We start from the raw sequence: 23,555 nt of genomic DNA on the forward strand, positions 1-23,555 counted from the left end.
TCTCTCTTCCGAAAGTTTTGCATCACAATAGAATTTGGTGCGACTCACTGAGCAAAGAGAAAAGGGGGGGGGGGGGGGGGGCGAGCGAGAGAGCGAGAGAAGGGGAGGGAGACAAGTGAATGAAAGGACAGCGAAAAGCATGACGTAAGCAGGAAAGTGGTCGATTCTGACGTCTACTGTCGATGATTTTGATTGAAATCCACATCTATGAAGGCACACCTGAACCCTTGCGCCCTCCTCAGACATTTTATGACGCTCGGGAGCGGAATAAAGCACACACCTGGCTACCAATTAGTCCATTTTTTTCTGATTGATAACATTTGACAGCCTGCTCGATACAAGATACTGATTATTGGACAGCGAGTGGGGGTTGCTCTTTGGCGCGTGAGGAATTCCTTCCTTCCAGACTGGCTGAGAAATGCAACACAGCTACAGTAGGACGTGTAAGTATCCCCATCTAGAGGCACAGAATGGCGTCTAACCTTCCCCAGTCATTGTGTCCTCATATTGTATTTCAATGATTCATTCATTCATTCATCTTCCGAGCCGCTTGATCCTCACACGGGTCGCGGGGGTGCTGGAGCCTATCCCAGCCGTCTTCGGGCAGTAGGCGGGGGACACCCTGAATCGGTTGCCAGCCAATCGCAGGGCACACAGAAACGAACAACCATTCGGACCCACACTCACACGTAGGGACAATTTAGAGTGTTCAATCAGCCTGCCACGCATGTTTTTGGAATGTTGGAGGAAACCGGAGCACCCGGAGAAAACCCACGCAGGCCCGGGGAGAACATGCAAACTCCACACAGGGAGAGGCCGCAGCTGGAATCGAACCCGCTACCTCTGCACTGTGAAGCCCACGTGCTAACCACTGGACTACCGGGCCGCCCTCATGATTCAGTGGACTGAAATTGTTTTTAAAAAATCATTAAAAATCATGGCTCCCCTGGCCAGAGTTTTTATTCATTTGAGAGCTGATATTGGAAAAAAAGTGGTTCCCCAAAATGGTCCTTGAGATATTTGTACAGTACACATTTAGCTCTGACCAAAATGCCACATCGTTTTTTTTTTTTTCACGTTCGACAGAAAAAAAAATCCAAATGGTTGCCCGTGTCAAGCTACATCGACTCAATCCATTCTTGTAACACATCCGAGTTTGGTAAGATGCGAATGGATGACAAGTTGACGTTCAAAAGCTTTTCTTGGGCCACCTAAACGTCCTCGGACATGTTGTGGATGCTCTCAATAATCTTCATCTTCATTCGCTTGACTTTGTCCGGAGGAGCCTCGTTCAGACATTCCTCCACATACTTCAGGAAGCCAGCATGCGGGGACGCGATCTGACTTTGATAGACTTTCTTCATCAAGTCCAGCACCTCGATGGCGGCGGGCGGCGGCGGCGGCGCCGGCTGTCGGTTTACACGTTTGTGGCCCGACACGCCGCCGTCGGGTTGAGATGAGCACGTTGAGGATGAAGATGAAGATACAGAATGCCGGGCGTCCGGCAAGGGCGGAGATTCGAGTGTCCTCATTTGGTTCGCCGCCCGATTGGCGGTTTGAGGTGAGTGGCGGCAGCGTCGGGAGGGGGAGGAGGGAGGGGCTTGGTAGTCCGGAGGATGGAGGCCGTCGTCCGCGGCTTGTTGAAAGAGGACATCGTCGGGCTGCTGCTCTTCGTCGCAAGAGTCGCAGAGGAACATCAGCTCTCTGTAGTGCTTCCACTTGGGCACGTAAAAGTCTTCCGAGCCGCAGGTTTTGTTGGCGTTCACCGCCTTATGCTCACGTTGGAAGATGGTGCGCAGGTTCCAAAACTTTGTCTTTACGTCTTTCACTGTTGAAAGAATGACACGTCACATGACTTTTTCCTGGAAGATCTCAATCGACAATTTTGCGGATGGAAAAACACACCGAAAGAAAATGTTGGCAACGACCACATGCAGGAAATTTAAGGTGGGTGTGAAAAAAAAATGGTTGATGCTCCTCTCGAATGTTACCTGTGAAGGGGAGCGCTTCATTGCGGGAGAGTAAGACGCTCAACATCTCCAACAGACTCTGTCTGGCGGCCTTCTTCTTGTACCTCTCCGACTTGTAGTTCCACAAACAGTCGTGCTCTGGGGATGAGGCCAAAACAAACCACAACTTGACAAAGGATTCAGATCGATACAAAAAATGCCCCCCCCCCCGACCCCACCTCCTCCGCTAGAAATCTGACATTTCATCACATATATTGTGAGGAGGGGCGGCCCGGTAGTCCAGTGGTTAGCACGTGGGCTTCACAGTGCAGAGGTACCGGGTTCGATTCCAGCTCCGGCCTCCCTGTGTGGAGTTTGCATGTTCTCCCCGGGCCTGCGTGGGTTTTCTCCGGGTGCTCCGGTTTCCTCCCACATTCCAAAAACATGCGTGGCAGGCTGATTGAACGCTCTAAATTGTCCCTAGGGGGCGACTGTGAGCGTGGATGGTTGTTCGTCTCTGTGTGCCCTGCGATTGGCTGGCAACCGGTTCAGGGTGTCCCCCGCCTACTGCCCGGAGACAGCTGGGATAGGCTCCGGCACCCCCCGCGAACCTAGTGAGGATCAAGCGGCTCGGAAGATGAATGAATGAATGAATGAATATTGTGAGGAATGTGTAGAGTTCACGACTTCAAGAATCGTCTTCCCCTGCGATGTACATACCGGAGTAAAACGAAATGAGCTGGTGAACTTTGCTCTCATTCCAGCGGCAGCGGGACTCAGAGTTGCGCCCGCATTCGAGTTGAACCGGACTGGATTTTCTTGGGGGAGGGTTTGCACAAGGTTTGCCATCCGGCGGTGAACCGGATGGCGAAGCGGTTTTTGGGTCCCGCGCTTCAGCGTAATCCGGAGCGGCCGTGAAAACGCGGAAGCCGGCGGAGGTATCGCTGTCGGATGCGTTGTTGGTTTGGGTGGAGCGCGAGGAGCCGCCCGGGGCGGACGCCTGCGATTGGCGCCCGAGCTCCGGCGCTTCCCGGGGCGGCGTCTCCCGCGGGTTGTCCGGGCTCTCTTCGTCTTTGCACCACTCGCAGAGGAAGAGCAGCCGCTGGTAATGCTTCCATTTGGAGTGGTAGCGCTTATCGGAGGTCCTGCTCACTTGGACCACTTTGTATTCGCGGTTGAAAACCGTCCGAAGATTCTTGAACTTGCACTTTATGTCTTCAACTGCAAGACAGTAGAGAAGTAAAAACAAACTTGCTGAGCACTTTGGCCTCGCGGCGCAGGGATCCGGCTCCGGCCTTGTGGCTTGGTTTCTGCGTTTGGGTTTTGATCCTTACGTCATCTTCTCGACACAGGAAGTAGCTTCATGCTACACATCAACAAGATCAGCGAGATACTTACTTGAGAAGGTGGAAGAGTGGTCGGACAACCGTCTCCTCAGAATCTTCAGGAGTTTCAGTCGGAGCGGACGATTGTTGTGGTTTTTGGACTTCTTGTTCCACAGGCAGCTGTGTTCTGCAAGACGTTATTCGCTTCACTTAAACCGCGCGTAGCTATTAGCATTGCTATTAGCGAATTAGACGAGGCTCATTTGCAATGAGTTGGGAAATTTCTCCCTTAGCTGTTGTGAAATGAGTTGACTTACCTGCGTAGAAATCAATAAGTGCACGTTCCTTCTCTTCTGTCCAAAAGGATTTCGCGACCATGTTTGAGAGGATGTAGGATGGCGAGGAGGTGGGGGATGTTGTGGGGGAGGATTCCGGTGGAAGGATGGAGATGATGAGTCCCGGAGAGGTGAGAACATTTTCGCTCTCCTCCTGTGAAACAATTAACGAGGACCGCAGAGGGGCATTCTTGCAGTCATCCAGGCCGCCTGCCGCCTTCAGGAACATCAGCTGCTGATAGTACTTCCACTGCGGTACAAACACATCTGGGCCGCGCACCTCACTCGCCTTCACCGCTTTGTGCTGCCTTTGAAAGGTGGTACGAAGGTTCTTGAACTTGCTCTTGATGTCTTCCACTGGAGATGGAAAACGGATCTGTGTAAGATTGGGGGAAGGGGGGGAGGTTTCGGTTCTGCAGAATGAAGTTTCATCGCCAGATTAATATGTGCAGTAATGCAACTAACGGCAACTTGATCGCCGTTAGTTGAATTCTGAAGTGGTTCTGAAAATGGAGGGCTGGATAAAAAACACGACACTGTGGCCTTCTTGAAATGTAGCGAGTGATATTTTTCTAGAGTTTTAACACATACCTGTGAAAGGAGCTGGTGGGGGTTGGGCGGACAGAAGAATTCTCAAATGTTCCAGCATTTTCCATCTCAGCGGTCGATTTTTGTAGCTTTCTAATTTATGGTTCCACAGGCAACTGTTCTCTAACAAAAATAAATGTAAAAATAAGAGTAATACATTTTGGTCTCATTCGTGATAATCTTCACAAATACATAATCTAACTTTTTTTTTTCAGTAATTCCTGAAAGACCCGAAATTTGAATGTGTTGTTTAAAAAAAAAACGTTCACAGAAGCCGCCTCCTTTAGTTCAATACAACACACAATTTTTTGCAACATTTGTCAGCCATTTCTACTAAACACCCTTTATTTTTTTAATTCAGAGTATTGAAAAGTGTCTTTTCACGACTGCAACGTCTTCTGCCGCCAGCGTATTTTGGCTGCTAATTATCTGCCCATAGTTGCTGGTCGCCATTGCTGTGATCAGTCAGTTGCTCATTTCCTACGCAACAATCGGTCGAAACGAGCAACGGTTGCCCAAATAATGTCCAACGCAACTGTAACATCGCGAGATTCGCAACGCACTCCAAACTTTGACAAAAGGGTTCTTTGTCAAGTATTAGGGTTTGAAATCGTGCCCGTGTTTACTCACTGGAAAAGAATGAAATGAGTGTCCTTTCTTTCTCCTCTGTCCAGTATATCTCCGGCGTGAAGCTGATTGGCGAGTCCGCCATATTCGTTGTTGCCATTTGGTCCCTTTCCTGCTTGACGTAATGATCACGTGATCGACAATCCAGGCTCTGATTGGATGCCAGTTACACGAGGTTTACGGGTAGTAATGGCTGTTGCCCAGGAGAGGGCGGTGTTTAACTGAGTTACATACCTTGGCAACTCCATTTCTGATATAAGATCATCTTTATTGGTCCCATATTTTGGAGATGTTTACAACTTAAATAAGCATGATTAATAAATCATCAAGTTGGATTACTCAGGGTCTTAATCTTATATAGAGTTTGTCCAGTTTGTTTTACTATTGGTCTTGGCTGTACAGTGTCCTTGAGTGTTGTGAAAGGCGCTTACAAATGTGATGTATTATTATTATTATTATTTATAGTTACTTGAGAGAGGGTAATTTTCTGCACAAAATCATAATTTTATGAATGTTTATGCAGAGGTTGGTCATAAGTGATAAATACTTTGAGTTCCTGTGACTATATTTGCCCTAGAAAATAGATTGAAATATGAACATATAATAATTCAAAGAAAGCACCAAACAGTAAAACCAAGAACAAACTAACAAAATTAGTCATGCTGAGTCGAATACCAAAGAATACAAGTGAGTAACAAATACAAAAAGAAACGGGCAAAAATTGCAGTTTCAATGATAAAGAGGGGCTTTTTATTTTTCCCCCAGCGCTTCAATTCCCTGGTGATGCCCTTGCAGTTTAAACTCCTGAATAGAAATCCGTCAAACGGTCAATTACATCCGCAATGACACAAAAGTACAAACACAACAAGCTCAGACGGACTCATTTAAGATGGTGTCCAATTATGGTTTAATTATCACACGATCAACAACATGGCCGAACACATTCAGAACACACATTTTATTTACAGTGAATTCCATGTACAGTTAATCACAAACATTTAAATCCATGTACAGTATTTCAGTGTTGGGACACTTTGACCGCGGAAGAACTTTCATTAAAGTGGTTAACAATCAAATGACACGGTGCAGATTTGCATCGATACTTGTGATATGAGTTTGGAAATTTTGAGAGACCTCCCCGCCCCCCCACAATTAACAGTTGTCTATTTTTGGATGCCACACTGTATGTATGATATGCTGAAATATTGTTGTCTCGGCGGCAGTTTATTCCAATTGTAAAGTTAGCGTCTTTCAAAGCAAAGAGTCCACAAAAACGTTGATGGTGAAAACATGACTATTTTCGTATGAGCCAGTTGAGTATTGACTCAATGAGTTCCGGGAAACGCCCCCCCCCCCCACCCCAGCCCCTCCCTGCTCAAGGATTAGTTTCTCAACTAAAAATCCTATCTTCAAATGATGGATTTCCGATAATATCGTTCATCTCTCAGTGTGCCAGAGTTTAGTCCCCGTTCATATTGTGTCAGTGAGGACACCAAATAATTTCAAGGACCCAAACGTTCGCGTGTTCAGTTACACTTTTCAGTCATAAAGCAAACACTTCCGTACACTGTGCCTCTTATCTACAGTTAAACTTGTGGACATTCCTCGGTCAGTCTTTTCTCTAGTTTTCATCAAGTGCAAACATGATACCGACCTTGCATCGTAAAGACACACTCAGTCGCAAAGTGACAAAGACATTGCTTCTGTGCAAAACAAATTTATGGTTGCGTCTGTGTGTGGTTGAGTAAAAAGGAAAAAGTGGGAGCGCATTCAGCGATGATGCCGAAATTGGTGCGATGTTGAGAATACATATTTGTACCAAGGTGGTCATATATCGCACGAGTCGGAGTCTCCCCTTCAGAATATGTCATCTTATGTTGAACTAGCACCAGAATGTATGCAAAAATAATGTCACGGTCCTTTTCAAATACTCAAAAGTACTTTCAGACATTGATTTTTAAATAAATTCTAAAACAGATCAAATAAGTAATGAGTAAACACGTTGAGTGTGGTCTGAGGTAGTGTCCCCAACATGGAAACGAACTCCAATGACAAGCAGACGCTCTGCGATTTCCCAAATGAAACTTTAGTTCCCTTTTCAATATTTTCTATCCTCAAGACACGTCCCGTATGCTCGATTAAAAAGAATGTGAGACATCCCGTCGGGACGCCTCCTGTACGTGTTCCATGGAAGGACGACCGGGGAGGAGATGGCGGGGAATCCGGGAAGAAATGAACAAGATGAAAGGATGGATTGATGGAATGGAAAATGCAAGGTTTTATGATTTGGCTTCCGGTCTATTATAGCTTCTCGTATCTTGTTTTTCCCTCACCGAGTAGAAATTTACAAATCAACACTGAAACTTTAGCAGCTTTAAATATGTTGCAGACGTACAGTTCCCATTCCAAAAATAAAAAATAAAAAGACTAGCATCTGTATAATTCAGCTTTAAAAAGATACAGCTGAATATGATAATTCGCCCCCCCCCCCCCCCAAAAAAAATCTACTATAAGCATAAAGATAAGCAGCAATCATCCCACTCTACAAAATCACCAGAAACGCGACGAAAATATCGCCGTTTCCCCTTTCAATGGAATCAAATGCTGGTGTCCTTTATCAGCGCGGTCCCTTTCGGTCACAACCTCATTTTCTCAACCAAACACTCGATTTCGGCGAAACGCCATCTTCGCATGTGCGCAGCACTTTTGCACCCGCCGCTCGGCGAAAGCAACCGCTGGCTCTGCCGCTCAGCGAGCGGCGTGGCGAAGCATCAACGCGCCTTTTACTGTCAAACGTCAGACAATATGAGGTACTGTAAATTTGGACTCACCCGACAGCAATGGAAAGGCGCTCTTCTTTTGAACAAAATGCCAATGGACCGAAGGACAACGTTGAATCCCGCACGCGGTGGTTCTTTGCGCTGGTCCGTCAAACAATACTGTCCTGCAGCAGGGGCTCAAAATCTTCATCGCTGGTGGCGGCGGCGGGAGTTTCTTCGTCGCTGCCCGGGAGAGGCGTGTTAATATGGATGCCCGCCAGCGAGGAAAGCGACTCGTCGCTCGCTGGCCGCGGCTTGTCGCTCAGCGGCAGCTGAGGTGACGACGAGGCGGAGGGGGGCTTCTCCGGGATGAAGAGAGCCACCAGGAAGGCGACGACAACCGTACATGCCCCCAAAAGGAAAGGTGGGCCGGGGATGAGCGTTTGCTAAATGAAACAAGGAAAAAAAAAAAGTTTTAATTGGCTTCCCGTAGGGCGGCCCGGTAGTCCAGTGGTTAGCACGTGGGCTTCACAGTGCAGAGGTACCGGGTTCGATTCCAGCTCCGGCCTCCCTGTGTGGAGTTTGCATGTTCTCCCCGGGCTTGCGTGGGTTTTCTCCGGGTGCTCCGGTTTCCTCCCACATTCCAAAAATATGCGTGGCAGGCTGATTGAACACTCGAAATTGTCCCCAGGTGTGAGTGTGAGTGCGAATGGTTGTTCGTCTCTGTGTGCCCTGCGATTGGCTGGCAACCGATTCAGGGTGTCCCCCGCCTACTGCCCGAAGACAGCTGGGATGGGCTCCAGCACCCCACGCGACCCTCGTGAGGATCAAGCGGCTCGGGTGATGAATGAATGAATGAATGGCTTCCCGTAACTCAAACCCCATTGCGCCCTTCAGTGCCTTTCATTTCTTTGAGCGCTTGTACCTCAGTGGGACTGTGAAGGGGCAAGGGGTCAAAGTCTCCCTGGATGGGGTCCATGGTGTTCAGCTCCACATTGAAGAGGAAGAAGATGAATCCATACAGCGCTGGACCTAAACCGTTGCACAGACCTCGGATCCCCGTGATCATTCCCTGAGCCACACCTGCGCACACACACAAACTCGGGGTCAATCTTTCAGCTGCTCAGAACAGATTGCCGCAGCGCAACTCTCAACACTGTCGAGAACGTGATGAGAGCCGCCGCCAAATCTCGGTAGTGGCACAGTGACCCGATGACATGGCTGCAGAAAAAGGCGAGAAAGTCGTCACCTTGTTTATCGGGATCGGCAGACTGCGACACCAGAGCGGAGACCGCGGGGAAGGTTATGGAGGACATGGCGGCCACGGCGCCGGCTGCCCACATCATCCTGTTCACATAAACACACAAACACAATGCATGCATCATTAAAAAATAATAATAATAATTTAAACATGATTTGAAGGAGGGTCCGAACAAGGGAGATGTTCACAGACAAAAAAAAGACTAAAGCCTGAAGGAGGTCAGCAGCCAAGGCTTGCGAGTGTTAGCGAACATTGTGGGGGGGTTTTCCTGCAGAGTTGCAAAGACGCTTTGCCAGACCTTCGGTTCTACGGCTTGCAAACAGTTTTTCCCGCCATCATCAAATTTGAAACATGTTTGCCGTTTCTTTGCGACGAGCAAAACTGTTGGTGTGACTGTGAAAAGCGATGGCTAAGTCGTGGCGCAAACCCAACAATCGGGCCGGGCGCAAACTTTGGCTACTAATTGAGGCGGGGGGGCGGGGGGGCTTGATTCATTAACAAATCTCACCAAGGCTCTGATCCAAGGCCATACCAGGCCAGTTGAAGAATCTGGAAGCCCAGACCCAAGAGAACAGTGTTTTTATTACCCAGAGTCCGCATCAGCAGTGTGAGGACAAGCGTCTAAAGAGGGAAAACAGAGACAGCAGTTGAGGTACGGATGCATATTCGATGACGTTCAGTTCAGTGCAAGACTTAATAAGAGGGGAAAAAAAAACTCAATTATTATTATTGCTATTATTCACAATTGTAAATAATTGTAAGTGAACAAGATCCTTGATAAACTTCACCGTCTGATTCTTTCTTGTCTTGCACAAAATCATGTGAACATGATTCCGCTTATGTTCTCAGCGGTAATTAAACTCACTGGTCAATTTTTGAAAGGTTGAGGGAAAAAAAACCAATGAATAAGCCCTGTTTTTTTTTATTAGTGTCGCCCAGCCCTGCTAACCAAAAACGTTGATGGCGAGCACCAACCACAAAAAAAGTATATTAAAGTGTTGTTTGTTTTTTTTCATTTTTTTTGGTTTCCTTATTTGCCGTCACGAGCTGTAATGCAAAAATCTTCTTACCTGTGCCACAATGGACAGGATTCCCACAACTCCGATAAAAACAGCAATCGTTGTCGAGGAGAAATTGACGACCTGCAGGGATTCGACAAAAGTATCGGTGAATTAAATGTGCCCCCCCCAAAAAAATAATAGAAATTGTTCTAGTGTGTTTGTGTGTGTGTGTGTGTTACCTGTCGCAGGTAGAGGAAGAAGCTGGAGTACTGCCCCGCCTCGGGTAAGTATGACAGGAACACTGTGATACAAATGAGTAGGACCGTGGGGTCCTGACCCACCTTCCTCAGAGACTGATGGAGACGGACAGAAAAAAAGAAGAATTGAAAGGCACTTAAAGGGGAAGTCAACTAAAAAATGTTCTTTGTCTTTAATACGTTGTAGGTGGTGCCCCCCCCCCCCCCCCCACGAATTAAGTAGCAAAATCCAGCTGTTTTTTTTTTTTATCCAGCTAATGGGGCGGCCATTTTGCCACTTGCTGTTGACTGAAAATGACATTGCAATTTTCTCAGCTTGGTCATGTGACATTCGCAGTCTGAGCCGTATCACTGTCCTAGGCGCCCCCCCCCTCGTCGAGGACCGTATCCCGGAAGCGATACGGATCGGAGCCGGCAGGAAAGTAAGAGAGAGAGAGAGAGCCAAATAGGACAGGAAATGTTCTTCGTTCCTGGTATTGTGGACGGATGGAGAGTTGCGGCACTTACAGCGAAGGGATCGGCTTGCTCCCAGGATATGGGCGCCCCCCAGGTGTTGAGCCTCATCTTGTCCGGCAGAGACTCGGGCACGGCGAGCAGGATGAAGCAGATGTCGACCAGGGCGATCAGCGTCGCCACCAGAACCACCAGGTTGTCTCCGTACCATGCGGACAAATAGGCCCCGATGGCCGGGCTGGTCACCAGGCTCGCGGCGAACGTGGCGGACACCTGCCACCGATGGGGGGGGGGGGGGGGGGGGGGCCATTTGCAAGGATGACAAATTGCAGCCATGAGTCATTTTGGAAAAGTCACGCTACAGTTGGGAAAGATCCCGCAAGTCCTCTCCCCCCCAGTCAAAGCAATGAATGAAAAAGGCGGCGGTTAGCAGGTTAGCATGCGTTTGTCAACAAAATCCACAAAATCAAAGGGAGAGGACAATGAAATGCCAGCGCTTACCAGACCGTAAGCCGTACTCCTCTCCCTTTCATCGGTCACATCTGCGACGTAGGCAAAGATGACAGAGAAGGTGACCGAGAACGCTCCTGACATGGAGATCATGGCGAAGTACCACCTGGAAAAGGACAAGGAAAGAAGTCTCTTCACCGCGCAGTTACCAGTGACATTGCAGAGACATTTGTGAAGAAAGCCACAAAATGCAAAGATCAACGTTGCTCGTGGATCGCTTAAACACGCGACACGGGCTCTATAAAAACCACGTCGTAAATGTGACTCGGAGCGTTACAGAGAAACGTACGTGCGGCACACCAAAGGAGCAATTCTGCAAGGTGAGCAGACGGTGACCTACCAGGGGCTGAGTCTCATGAGGGGGATCGGGGCGCAGGTGAAGAAGACGGTGACCAAAAGGAATGAGCGCCTCCCCCACACGTCCGACAACGCACCGATCAGAGGGGCAGACATGAACGACAAAAGACCCTTGAGGGGAAGAGACAGCAAAGGTCATCGCAACAGTAGATGATCATCTACCCGATCTCTGGTTTAAAAAATGCTCACAAAGGCTCAGAGCAAAACGATGGCAACACGACGCAATAAGCCACGAGAGGCTCTCATCACGCGAGTCGTTTCCAATTTGCAGTAAGCCGCGTCGTTTGCTTTTAATTCCAAGCCAACGATTTGCAAAATGGACATTCAGAGCCGGCCGATTGATCTTTATTGAGTGTTGAAGAAGGGAACGTTTTTACCTTCACTCCTTGAATGAGTCCATTCATCAGGAACGTGTGCTGTGGAAACGTTTCATGTAACACCTACACAGAAAGACATTCACAAAGTCATTTCGGAAGTTACTAAAATGAACAGAAGCAATATCCTCCCATTGCTACTTCAAAAAAAAAAATGATGTCAACACTTTAGCGAGCGAGGTATAAATGGCTCCGAGGACTCACACAAAGCAAAGTGCTATTCTCGACAACGTTTCATAAAACGGGCCATAGATGCCGTCACTGAGAAGTGGCGAGTAGTCCCCACGCCGCCTCCATGTCACAAATACGTGATGGAGTCTCCCGCCTTCCCTCAGACACGACACTGTTCCCGTTACTCACCGTGAGCATGGGTGTGGTCAGCAAACCCCAGGCGAAGAACTCCAGGAAGATGACCACGACGGCATGGTACACGCTGGGTCGGCCTATACCCTGTTGAAGCTAAAACACACACACACACAAAGCATATCCAAATGAACGCAAGTGCTGTAGTTCAACGAGGCATATCATCTAATTGTGTCAACCGAGTTTAATGTCAGTCGTCGCAGTGAACGTTCATAAAAAGGAGGACTGCAAGTCAAACAGGATATGACACTCAGTCAACCTTTTGTATATGAACATCATATCACATCTCCACATGTGAACAAAATATTGTCATGGCCACAGATGATGAAGTCGGAAGCATCCAATTTGCTCCGGACGTGGATGGTGTACTGCCACGGAGGGCCGACGTATACGATTGAGGTGGCTTGAGAACCCCCGAGCGATAGGCTCAATGTCATCAAGAAGTTGCCGCGCAAGATCAGCGACAAGTGGAGAACGGCGGCGTGCGACGTTCAAGAAAATCACACAGCAAGAGGCGTGGTCTTGAGTCCAAAATGAATCACTAAATTGAGTCAACGGACAGAAAACACGTTTCAGCAGATGTCTTTCCCTCTGCCATTCTGCTTTTGTTTTGTTTTTACTCAATTACAAAGCATTTCAGGGTTAGGGCTTCAAACTATACATTTGATAAAAGGCTTGAAATAAAATGACTGATCTGGGGGTGTATATATATATATATACACAGTGTATATATAAAACTAATCAAGTTTTATATATACACTTATATATACTTTATATATACTTTATATATACTTTATATATACACAAACGTTAAAGCACAATATCTTTTCAACAGCAATTGACAATGATTCGTGTGCTGTTCGGGATCATCAGGTGTGCTGCTAGGAATAATGATACATTTTCACTGAATCGGTCAGAAAAATAGTTTTACTCCATCTTTGTTTTTCTGTCGATGCTCGTGGCATGCAGCAATGAGATGAGGTCATTTTCTCATCGAAGCAGCTGTACACAAAATTCGAAGCAATCAGACAAAGGGGGGCTCGTCAAATTCCAAAATGACGTCTCAAATGATCAGCAAGAAAACGTTTGCGACCATGCAACGATGCGACGCGGTGTCGATACAGTCCAGTGCGGTGATGTTAAAATGGACGCTTGAGCATCGAGAGGGTGCAGACAGCGCAGACTGCCACAGAACGCCGCGTGTGCCAGGCAGTGCGGTTATGTAACAGATAATGGCTCCATCCCGAGCACATCACCGCCGCTCTCTTCTCAGCCGACTGATCGATCCCAAAAATCCCACAATGTGGGCCTGCTTATCCGCTTTCGTTTTATAACGACAATTAAATTGCCTGATGTCATTTTGCATTCGAACACACGTTCGGAACCTCGAATGGCGCGTGCTTACATGAGTCAGGTGGTGTGTTTTTTTTTTTTTTTTTACAATGAAAAAAGGAATTCCACAAATGAAATCATGACATTATTACAAATCAATTGGGAGACGTGAATGTTAACCGGTGATCCCTTTTCAGCGCAAATCGTTACATTTACAATATAACACGTGCAGGGTGAAATAAGGACATTATCGATCGTCGTGTTGATGCAAAATGATATAAACAAGTCGTGTCATCTACCCACCGCGGCTCCGTCCTTCATGATGATCTTCTTGACAAGAACCACTCGGCCGGTGCCCGCCGGCGGTTCCCCCGCCATCTCTTCACACTTGCCGCCGGTGACGAAGCATCCTCGCCGCGTTGATATCCGCGGTTCTCCGGGTGCTTCCAGGATGTCACCTTAAAATGTGCCCCGAGGAGGCGAGACCGAGCGTAGGGGTTAATAACCGGATGCAAGCAATAATAAAATTATCTCCACAACGTCTCAGCGTGGGTAGTTACTCCATCAGATTAGATCGGTCAGCACTCAGCAGTTCACTACATTGAGACTGGTGCGTTCACTGACACCATCAAGTTGGTCAGAGGGAGCACAAGACTTCCGTTTTTTTTAAAGTTTAATTTGCGGTCAAAAGATAAACCGGTTCTCATCTTTGCGGTACAGTATGTATTGATTACGTTTGTTTTGTACACAAACCCGTGTTACACATCGCGTAAAACACATAACCCGGTAACATGTCAAACTGGGTTAAATATGTAAATAACATCGATTAAATAAAGGCGACTCGGTCACAATCATTTACTCATTCGGTAAACACAGTAAAGTGATATCACTGAATGATGCTGTTTGTTAAAATTCTCGTTTAAAATGGAAGACTGACATTGATCGTGGACCATCGATTCGCGTTAGTGCATTTGGTTGTTTTCTGTTACTTTGAAAGGAAACGTGTATTCCGGTTGGTACGGCAGTAACAGACGAAATTGTACAGAGGTCCTTTAATCTGATCACGTGTAAATGGCTGTGGTGGTGCCTGCGAATGTGTGTGCGCGTGAGTGTTTGTGTGCACCTACCAGGAGCTGCAAGAGATGCCGGCCACAGCCACACGTCGTTCTCAAAATGAGGCATGTAATCGATGAAAAAGTCCTGGAAAATAATCTGAAGAAAATAGTAGGAAACGTGCTGACAACAGACATGCTAATCCAACATACATGTAAACACAAATGTTAAATGATAGAATTTACCTGAATGTTGTGTTTTAGATCATTCAATGTATGTAATAAAACAGTATTTACTCTTGGGCTCCCGCACACCCGCGACCCTGGGATACGCGTTACGGTTAAATGGACGGATAGATATTTGTTTTGACTGATTTTCATTTAATTATTAGCCTATTTAGTCATTCATACCAATTGTGAGAATAAAAAAAATGCCATAAAGAGAAATTTGTTGAAATTAATAAAAGTAAACCCCAAGCGCGCATGTAGTTATTATAATGCCAATGTTTTGTTGTGGTTGCATGACAGCAGATTCATGTTTTGGGTTTCAATAACGTTTGATAATAGTTATAAACAATTAACTACCAGAAATATTATTGTTTAAAGGGTAGCCTTCCTTTCGTGCCGCATGCCAGTTTCTCCAGCACTCAGAAGCGCTCCTCCTCCTTTGTCCGCATTCTACAGAAGGTTGGAACACAATTAAGCAAGGAGAAAAGCGTTATGCGCCATGCTCTTCTTCCAGCTTGCACTATTTGGCAGAGCCCGAGAAAGTGAATATGGTGAAGCCGCAACTCTCCGACCGGAACTGAGTCTGTAAAGAAAAGTAAGAGCTCACGTTGTGGCGACATTACAATTGCTCAGCTCGTTCATTTTAGATTTCAAGCTAGATTGTGGCCCCCCAAATAAATACCATCAAATGTATGTCAGTGAAACAGAAGATTCTTCTTGAATAGATCATGTTCAATTTCATAAACGACATTAGACACACCATTTTATTTTGAAAGGCTTTCGCGGAACTGCCACAATTGTGTGGAGCTGTTTTAACTTTCCATGGCGAGATGGCCGTGCAGTCGCTGCGCGTTCCCGAGAATTCGGAACGGGTTCTGTAGACCATCAGCCGAAGGCGAGACAACTCACCGCTGGTGAAAAATAAGAACGGTAAGAACGAGGCGAACGCGCACCTGGCGCCCAGACAGCGTGTCAAGCTGCGGGTAAACCGCCCAAAACAAAAACACTGTGCGTTCGTTTTGGCGTGGGGCGTCCTCGCGCAGTCGGTTGGTGTGGCGGCTGGCGGGGGAGGGGCCGCGGGCAGCAGCAGCAGCAGCAGCAGCCTGAGCACGATCTCCGTCTGCTGCTTTCTTTCTTCCCGCAGTATTTGTGTCTTTCCTCTTTTGGAAAATCCCTCTGTCCTGCCAGCCCATTCACCCCCCCCCCCCCCCCCGTTATCTGGCTGGTGTATGCGTGTCGAAACAATCGAGAGTAAATCAAGCGAGCAACATGGCTGACGCTGGCCCTGCAGAACCTGCCTGCTCGTTTCTCAGTCACTGGGGATGATGTCTGTATAGTTCACATTTTCTCGGCCTGATAGCTTTTCATTGGTCAAACAGTTCGAGCAACCTTATTTCAACAAGCAATTAGAAAAGAATGCAGGTAACATTTGTCACACAACAGAAAATGTTTACTGCACGGGCATTATCTTATTGTCTGAGCATTACGTGCTGTTGGATTTAGTTTTTGCTCAATGCATCGCAAACCACCAATGGTGTTTGCTACGTTTGCCCCTCAGCCGCCTTTGTAATCGAGGGTCAACTTTGAAGTTGAGATTCTGGAGGTGAAGCAGTCAGGCAGCTGTCCTGTGAGCAAACCGGTAATAAAGGATCTATGCAGCCATTTGCCACATCCATTTATTGCAAGTCTCAACGCACTTTTAGTTTTGAAATGGTCTCCATCAATTTGAACAGAAGCTTCTTTTTCCATCATTCTTCATGATTGTTATGTTCCTGGTCGTCATAGTCACACTCTTCAGCAAGGTCATAACAAAGAAATGCAGCAGCCATTGGAAACACACAATGCAGAACTGGTGTGTTTTCATTGTTAGTCAAGACAAAATATGACCAGTACCCGATTCAAAAGGAACAGGAAAGCTTTTCGAGGCATCAGTCACAGTCAGAGAACCCCGAGGAGCCACAATGACCTCAGTTCTTCATAAATCTCTTGAAAATCATTTTGAAGGCGTTTGTCGTGTGACCTTATGTCAGAAGGCCAAACCGGTCGCGGAGCGCGATTCCGAATCAGGATTTTGAGTATTTGTGAGCGTTGTCTAACGTTGTGAACTGTGTAACTCGACTTGATTTCCAGACAACATAACGCGTGAGTGACAGTGGATCTTCTGAAGTCAAGCACAATCCATTTTGTCGGACTGCCTGACTTTTAGGTCTTTGTTCTAATTTGCAAAAGACAGACACACACAAAAAAAGCAAAGCCCATTTCATGTGCAAAAGGTTACTTTGTGTGGCATCCACCTTGGTGAGAATTGTTCATCGGTCTTCTGCAACCTCAACTTGGCTGAAAACGCCGCCCAAGTCTCGATTTTAGCAAGCATGACGGAAGTTGACATGTTTAATTGGCTTTTGCGGACCAGATCTGACCCCCGGGCCTTGAGTTTGACATCTGCCACATCTGAAACCTACAGTTTAATGATTGAGGTTTGCTCGCCGGTCGAATCCGCCCCCCTCCAGCTCTCCTTTCTGGTTTCACTGCTGCACAAGATGACATTGAGCCGTTTCAGTCCAGGACAACGACAACAGATGACTAATCACACGTTGCCCGGGGCAACAAGACAGGAGCGAAATCACCACCAGCCGCAGTCAAACACTGCAAAATGTCTCCTGTGTTTCTCGAAGGTTGCTTGCCTCTGCAGGTAGCGAGCTGGGATAAGCACCTTTCTGTGCTTTGAAAAAAAAATGTCCGCTTTACCAACAGCTAGCACCTGTCGCGGTCACGCATCAAGAATCTAAAGGACACCTTGTCACTCTGTTCAAAGTTGGATCCTGTTTTTGTTTTTCCCTGTCCAAATTTGGCACATCAGAAAACGGCGTACTTCTCGTTCCTCCCGTTTCCACAGCATTTGGTCTTATTGTCCAAATTTCTGTTGCGATCAAAAATATGGTTGACGGGCCGGGGCTGTGCTTTAATGTCACAGGTCTGCTCCGGATTTCTGCGCAGCCCGACAACAGCCGCAATCGTGGACGCCCGCAACACGACTTAACATCTAATGACAGACGCATGTAAGTACTGCCGCTTTTCTGCGCTGGCTTTGATTACGTCGTGGTGCTACACATTGTTCCAGAATACGCCTTTGGATCCGTTTTACCATGAAACGGTACAGCCGTACTTCAGGAAAGGGCGCCGGAGCATTTTTCAAAGATGGCTCCTGTGATATTTTCCTCACGTGACTCGTTTGGAGACTTTATTGTCCACCGCGAGTCAGAAAGCGCGACGTGTTAAAACGGTTGGGAGCGAAAATAATCTTCCCGATAACGGATTCGCTCCGATGCGGGCTTTTCGTTTGCGGCGCCAGCTTCACTCTTAAGAGTTGCTGCCTCTGTGGAGCAAGCTTAGAGGGAAGGCCGCCAGTTGGCAGGCTGCCAGTCATGGGCGTGACCTGCACGCTTTGATGGAATCGGTTCCGTTCATCGGCGAAGGCCACCGAGATACCGATTGCATCTTCTGGCTTCACGTGGCGCCGAATAGAACATTTGGAGATTGGATTATTTGGACCCGTTATGTTTTCCTCCAGCCTTGGAGCGTACGTTTGACGTCGTAGCCGGGCAGCCTGGCTGCCCCCCTGCCTCCAGATGAATGAAGAGCGCTCCGGATCACAGAGACACTGCTGATACAGGTCCGACTTGAACGTTTGTGTCACACGTTGTAGCATCTACTCCGCAATCATTGACAGTATGATGCATCGCTGTGGACTCTGCCGTCATGTTTCTTCCCCTCAGGGCATGCAGGTGTTTCTGCAAATATGATGAAGAAAAAAAATCCCAATAAGTGAGTGGGCGCACTTTTGAGCATTTCCGACGCCCCTCGAACGGCCGCTCACGTTGACGCTTTTTTTGCGTTTTCACATTCTTCCCGAAGGAAACATAAGAGCAATCTGGGCCCGACCACCAAAGTTCTGTCACAGCCCCGGCGCAACATCGTCGGCTGCCGCATCCAACACATCTGGAAGGACGGAAGCGGCCACGTCGTATGGAAAGGGACCGTTCTTGACCAGGTGAGAAGTGCTGGCTTCAATTCACGTGGAACGGTGAGCTTTCATTTCTTTTGTTTTCTTCCTTACTATGTCATATTGTACAAATTTTGAATGAGATGAAGGCGCTACATTTTTCGAGAACAAATCGTGATCATTGGGCATTCGCATTTCCGGCAAGTGGATCAAATCACGTGAGCGTCATGACGGGGTCACTCGCAGCCCAAGTGGCCAACTAAGTGGAGGAAATTCAGCTTTCAAAACAACTCAATCAATAAATCATAAATCAATCAAACTCATGAAATTAGTTGCCCTGCCCCCCCCCCTCTTTGATGACCGAAGGCTGCTGTTCTCTCTTTCCCACCCAACCAAGGTGCCGGTGAATCCATCTCTCTATCTGATAAAGTACGATGGCTTTGACTGCGTGTACGGTCTGGAGCTCCACAAGGATGAGAGGGTTCAAGGCTTGGAGGTGCTCCCCGACCGACTGGGTGAGCGTCAACTGAGATCAAGACCAGCCCGTGATGTGATTTTATATCCATCCATCCATCCATCATCTACCGCTTATCCGGGGCCGGGTCGCGGGGGCAAAAGCTTTAGCAGGGAAGCCCAGACTTCCCTCTCCCTAGCTACTTCGTCCAGCTCTCCCCGGGGGATCCCGAGTCGTTCCCAGGCAAGCTGGGTGACATAGTCTCTCCAGCGTGTCCTGGGTCTTCCTCTGGGTCTCCTCCCGGTGGGGCATGACCGGAACACCTCACCGGGGAGGCGCTCAGGAGGCATCCGAATCAGATGCCCAAGCCGCCTCATCTGGCTCCTCTCGATATGGAGGAGAAGCGGCTCGACTCTGAGCCCCTCCCGGATGACCGAGCTTCTCACCTTGTCTCTAAGGGAGAGCCCGGACACCCTGCGGAGAAAACTAATTTCGGCCGCTTGTATCCGGGATCTCGTTCTTTCGGTCACGACCCATAGCTCGTGACCATAGATGAGGGTTGGAACGTAGATCCACCGGTAAATTGAGAGCTTCGCCCTTTGGCTCAGCTCCTTCTTCACCACGACAGACCGATACAACATCCGCAATTGATTTTATATCGTCGAGCTAAAATGTTGCCGCGCAAACGTGCATCCATCTAAAAAGCCTTACCCTCCCCACCTGACTTCATTTTATTTTGAAAATCATGCAGCCAAATCCCGGCTGACCGATGTCAATCTCGCCGATACGATGATCGGCAAAGCGGTGGAGCATATGTTTGAGACGGAGGAGGGTCCGAAGGAGGAATGGCGGGGGATGGTGCTGGCCCGGGCGCCCATCATGACCACCTGGTTTTATATCACCTACGAGAAAGACCCCGTCCTCTACATGTACCAACTGCTGGATGACTTCAAAGAAGGAGACCTCCGCATCATGCCCGACTCGAGTGAGTGCACTTTGGTCTCTTGGCGCTCTTATGACAAGAAATGTCCGATGACTTTGAAGTCACTTTGCATTCCTCTTCGTGCCCGCAGATGACAGCGTCCCGGCCGAGAGGGAACCGGGCGAGGTGGTGGACAGTCTGGTGGGCAAACAGGTGGAATACGCCAAAGAGGACGGGGGCAAACGAACAGGCATGGTCATCCACCAGGTGGAGGCCAAGCCTTCCGTGTACTTCATCAAGTTCGACGACGACCACCTCATTTATGTCTACGACTTGGTGAAAACTTCATAAGACTTTGCAGCCATCCTGACACTCCGCCGCCCGCCCCGCTGACTGACACACACGCCCCCCGACCCATTGTGTACCGCGCTCCGCAGAGCCTTCGTGACGAAAGCCCCGGTGAAAAGACACGCAGAACAAGTTGACGACGTATGGACGCTAATTCGGACTTTGCCGCTTTGGGAAACGAACGCTTTGACTGCGAGATTCGGTTCGGTAGCTAGCCATGTAGCAACGCGGTCGGCCATTGTTTGCCGGTCAACAAAAGTAGAAGAAGCCCAATTTGGCGGTGCCGGCGAAATAGGAGGCGTGACGGCAAAAGAGAGCGCCTCACCCTCACTGACTCGTACGACGGCCACGCGGACGCCCGTTTTCTGATGCCGAGGCCGTGAAAAGAACACAAAACGGATGTACGGCAAGCCCCGAAACCCGGTTGACGACTTTTGTTTCTAACTGGCTCCAAACATCATTGAGAATTGATGACACGCCTTCTCAAAAGGTCCACATGATTGCACTGTAAATCCGGCCTTTATTTTCAACGTCCTTTGCACTTCCAAGTTGTCATTTTCACTCCTTTGAAAGCTCTTCATTTCACAAAGAAGCATTTTGTACTTATGGAATTGCGCCACTTGACAGACTGTTTTTTTTTCTTTACCTTTCAATATTTATCGAATCTTTTTTTTCTCCTTTCGGAGCCCATCATCCCTTCATTTCACAGGAAATCATGTTTTACGTTTGACCAAACTGTAAAAAAAAATAATAATTTGGAGATGAGGATTATTTTAAACTCCATTTCGATGGCCTTCCCAGGCATAAATGGGCTTTTGTCCATCTGTGAGTGGACCCGTGGCCAGTGGAGTCATTTCGCACGAAAGGGGACAGCAACTTAATTGTTGAGGATGAATCGTGAGAATATCAAAACTGGAGATATCCCAAATAGCACCAACAGGGTTTTGTACAGAACCAAGCAAGACACATTGGACTTGGAAAAAGAAAAAAGACTTCATTTCACATCTGAAGATGTATTCAAGATTTATGAAACCCTCAAGATGTCTGCAAATGAAAACTGTGATTTCAACAACAAAAAAAAAATGGGAATTTTTTTTCTCTCCACATTTTATATTGCCAAACTGCTTCTTGATGTGGATTTTTTTTTTGGTTTTGTTTTTACAGTAAGTGTTACGGTGTTTATGATTTCACTAAAGCCTTTGCTTATGCTTTTGTGTACTTGCCTAAACTTCGATGAAGGAGTTTAAAAACAAACAAAACAAAAAGTTGTAGTCGTGTAGTATAGTTTGTGACTTACGCACACTTATTATGATGATACTATGATGATGACGATTATTATTATTATATCTGCGCTTCCTCCGTTTCAAGTCGTAGTCAAAAACAGGTCTGCATTTTTGGTGTTGATATTCAAGGAGAACTATTTGGTTGCGCCTTCATTCCCAAGGAAGCCTTTGAGAAGATTAGGCAACAAAGATTCTCTGGCGCAGTTGCGTTGAGGGACGGAAAAGGTCCCAGTCGAGCGGAACCAATGTGACGTCTTTTGAGTCTTGAAAACCCGATTTCCACCTGCGTGTTAAACGAGATGCGAGTCTTGCAGTTTATTTTCATTCGCAGCATGGAAAAAAAGACTTTCAGTGACGTTGACGTGACGTTGTGCTGTGTTGGCCAGCTCCGCACCATCGATACAGTAGCTAGTTGGTTGTCTTGCTCTATGTATGTGACACGACGATCCTCCGGCGAACGTTTCTTTTACATTTGATTGGATTGAGTTTACTCACAACTGAAGCTTTCCCATCAACAGGGACCAGGTTTTTTGGGACTTTGGTCCATCATTCCCAACCACCAAAAATGTGGCATGGGTGAAAGTCTCAAACAATGAGTCTGAATAGTTGTTTGCATCTGTTATTCAGGTTGTAGGTTTTCTTTTTTTTTTCTCCAGACAATGGTGTCTTGGTGAAGTAAAAAAAAAACTCTTACCTAGCTGACGGTTTCGGCTGTCACTTTGGCCTTCGTCGGAGCCGTCGCCGCTTCCTTAAAAACAGACACGTAGACACAATGAATATGATGGCGCCATTGAATCTGTAATTCGTAAACCGGGCAATTTAACATTCAATGTATGGTTTGGGGATTTGTTTGAAGGTCTCAAAAAAAAGGATCTTGAATTCTAATCCAAAATGCAACTGACGAAATCGAAGGAAGCAAATGTTGAATGGGGATGTCTTGGTTTGAATGCATGTACAGATGAGATGCAAATGTCAAACCTTCAGTTTGTGTACTTCCTGTGATGTTGATGGTTGTCGAAGCAGATAGATGACGGCTATTGTTCATAACTGCACCAAAAAAAAAAAAAAAGAGACACTCCCAGACGTTTATGCGCATTTCGTATGTTTTTCAAGACAGAAGTACGATCATCTCAGCACTGTTTTAGTTGACTTTGGCAACGACACAATTTGCCCGTAAAGTTGTGTCCACAACAATTTGTTCTTCTTTTCGCAGTTATCGATTATTGTTGTTGATGTCGCAATGACATGGCTTTTTTCTATCATCCTGCCTTGTATTGTTTGTTTTTTTGTATGATTAAACATGTATGTTGATTTTTATTGTTCATGAAAAGCTGTGGTTTGTGTTCTCTTCCCACATGTTGTTTTGTCACAAGACTCCACGGCGCAGTGGTTGTCCTCGTCTCAATTTCACGGGCAGCTAAATTAACTATTTGTACCCGTTGGAAGGCCTGTAAAGTCATCCATCCGTTTATATAAGCGATTATCTTCCAAAACGATCGTATCTTGCTTTGCGGTCGGATGCACTCATAGACAAGGATGTAAACTCAACTTGGCTTTTTAATCACACACACCTGCCGATGAAGATAAACTACACGACGGCGAGGGAAAGGAGCAGACCCGCCGTAAAGGCTGGCAGCCCTCAAGCTAGTAACGGACTTACAGCGATCATTTGTTTTACCGGGTTAGGAGATTATTGTTCATATTTTTCTTACTCATAACCATTAAATGGCTGTTAGCACCATGAAAAAGTTTTACCTTGGACATGACTGGCGAG

At 47.1% G+C, this 23,555-nt stretch overlaps 3 protein-coding genes across 3 annotated transcripts; 1 reads left to right on the forward strand and 2 right to left on the reverse strand.

Annotated features, from left to right (window-relative positions):
* Positions 1 to 1,211: 1,211 nt before the first annotated feature.
* On the reverse strand, positions 1,212 to 5,129 carry LOC127591654 (uncharacterized). Its single transcript, XM_052051941.1, has 8 exons — positions 4,828 to 5,129; positions 4,201 to 4,320; positions 3,890 to 3,966; positions 3,592 to 3,763; positions 3,348 to 3,461; positions 2,670 to 3,170; positions 1,992 to 2,108; positions 1,212 to 1,828 (listed from the first exon to the last, which is right to left on the reverse strand). Exons 1-8 carry the CDS (start codon positions 4,922 to 4,924, stop codon positions 1,212 to 1,214), a joined length of 1,815 nt encoding a protein of 604 aa, XP_051907901.1. The 5' UTR covers positions 4,925 to 5,129.
* An 832-nt stretch (positions 5,130 to 5,961) lies between these two features.
* Positions 5,962 to 14,893, reverse strand: LOC127591209 (hippocampus abundant transcript 1 protein-like). The gene is made up of 13 exons (XM_052051110.1): positions 14,619 to 14,893; positions 13,795 to 13,949; positions 12,157 to 12,255; positions 11,800 to 11,862; positions 11,406 to 11,533; positions 11,057 to 11,171; positions 10,610 to 10,828; positions 10,085 to 10,198; positions 9,915 to 9,986; positions 9,353 to 9,465; positions 8,833 to 8,930; positions 8,509 to 8,666; positions 5,962 to 8,029 (listed from the first exon to the last, which is right to left on the reverse strand). The coding sequence occupies exons 1-13, from the start codon at positions 14,671 to 14,673 to the stop codon at positions 7,754 to 7,756; spliced, it is 1,665 nt and encodes a 554-aa protein (XP_051907070.1). The 5' UTR covers positions 14,674 to 14,893; the 3' UTR covers positions 5,962 to 7,753.
* A 688-nt stretch (positions 14,894 to 15,581) lies between these two features.
* On the forward strand, positions 15,582 to 23,098 carry LOC127591224 (spindlin-Z-like). The gene is made up of 8 exons (XM_052051138.1): positions 15,582 to 15,701; positions 17,746 to 17,830; positions 18,343 to 18,444; positions 18,548 to 18,596; positions 18,687 to 18,822; positions 19,172 to 19,289; positions 19,980 to 20,213; positions 20,302 to 23,098. The coding sequence occupies exons 3-8, from the start codon at positions 18,405 to 18,407 to the stop codon at positions 20,499 to 20,501; spliced, it is 777 nt and encodes a 258-aa protein (XP_051907098.1). The 5' UTR covers positions 15,582 to 15,701; positions 17,746 to 17,830; positions 18,343 to 18,404; the 3' UTR covers positions 20,502 to 23,098.
* The last annotated feature ends 457 nt before the right edge of the window (positions 23,099 to 23,555 follow it).

The sequence above is a fragment of the Hippocampus zosterae genome, chromosome 18 (assembly GCF_025434085.1).
Source record: "Hippocampus zosterae strain Florida chromosome 18, ASM2543408v3, whole genome shotgun sequence".
Taxonomy (NCBI): domain Eukaryota; kingdom Metazoa; phylum Chordata; class Actinopteri; order Syngnathiformes; family Syngnathidae; genus Hippocampus; species Hippocampus zosterae.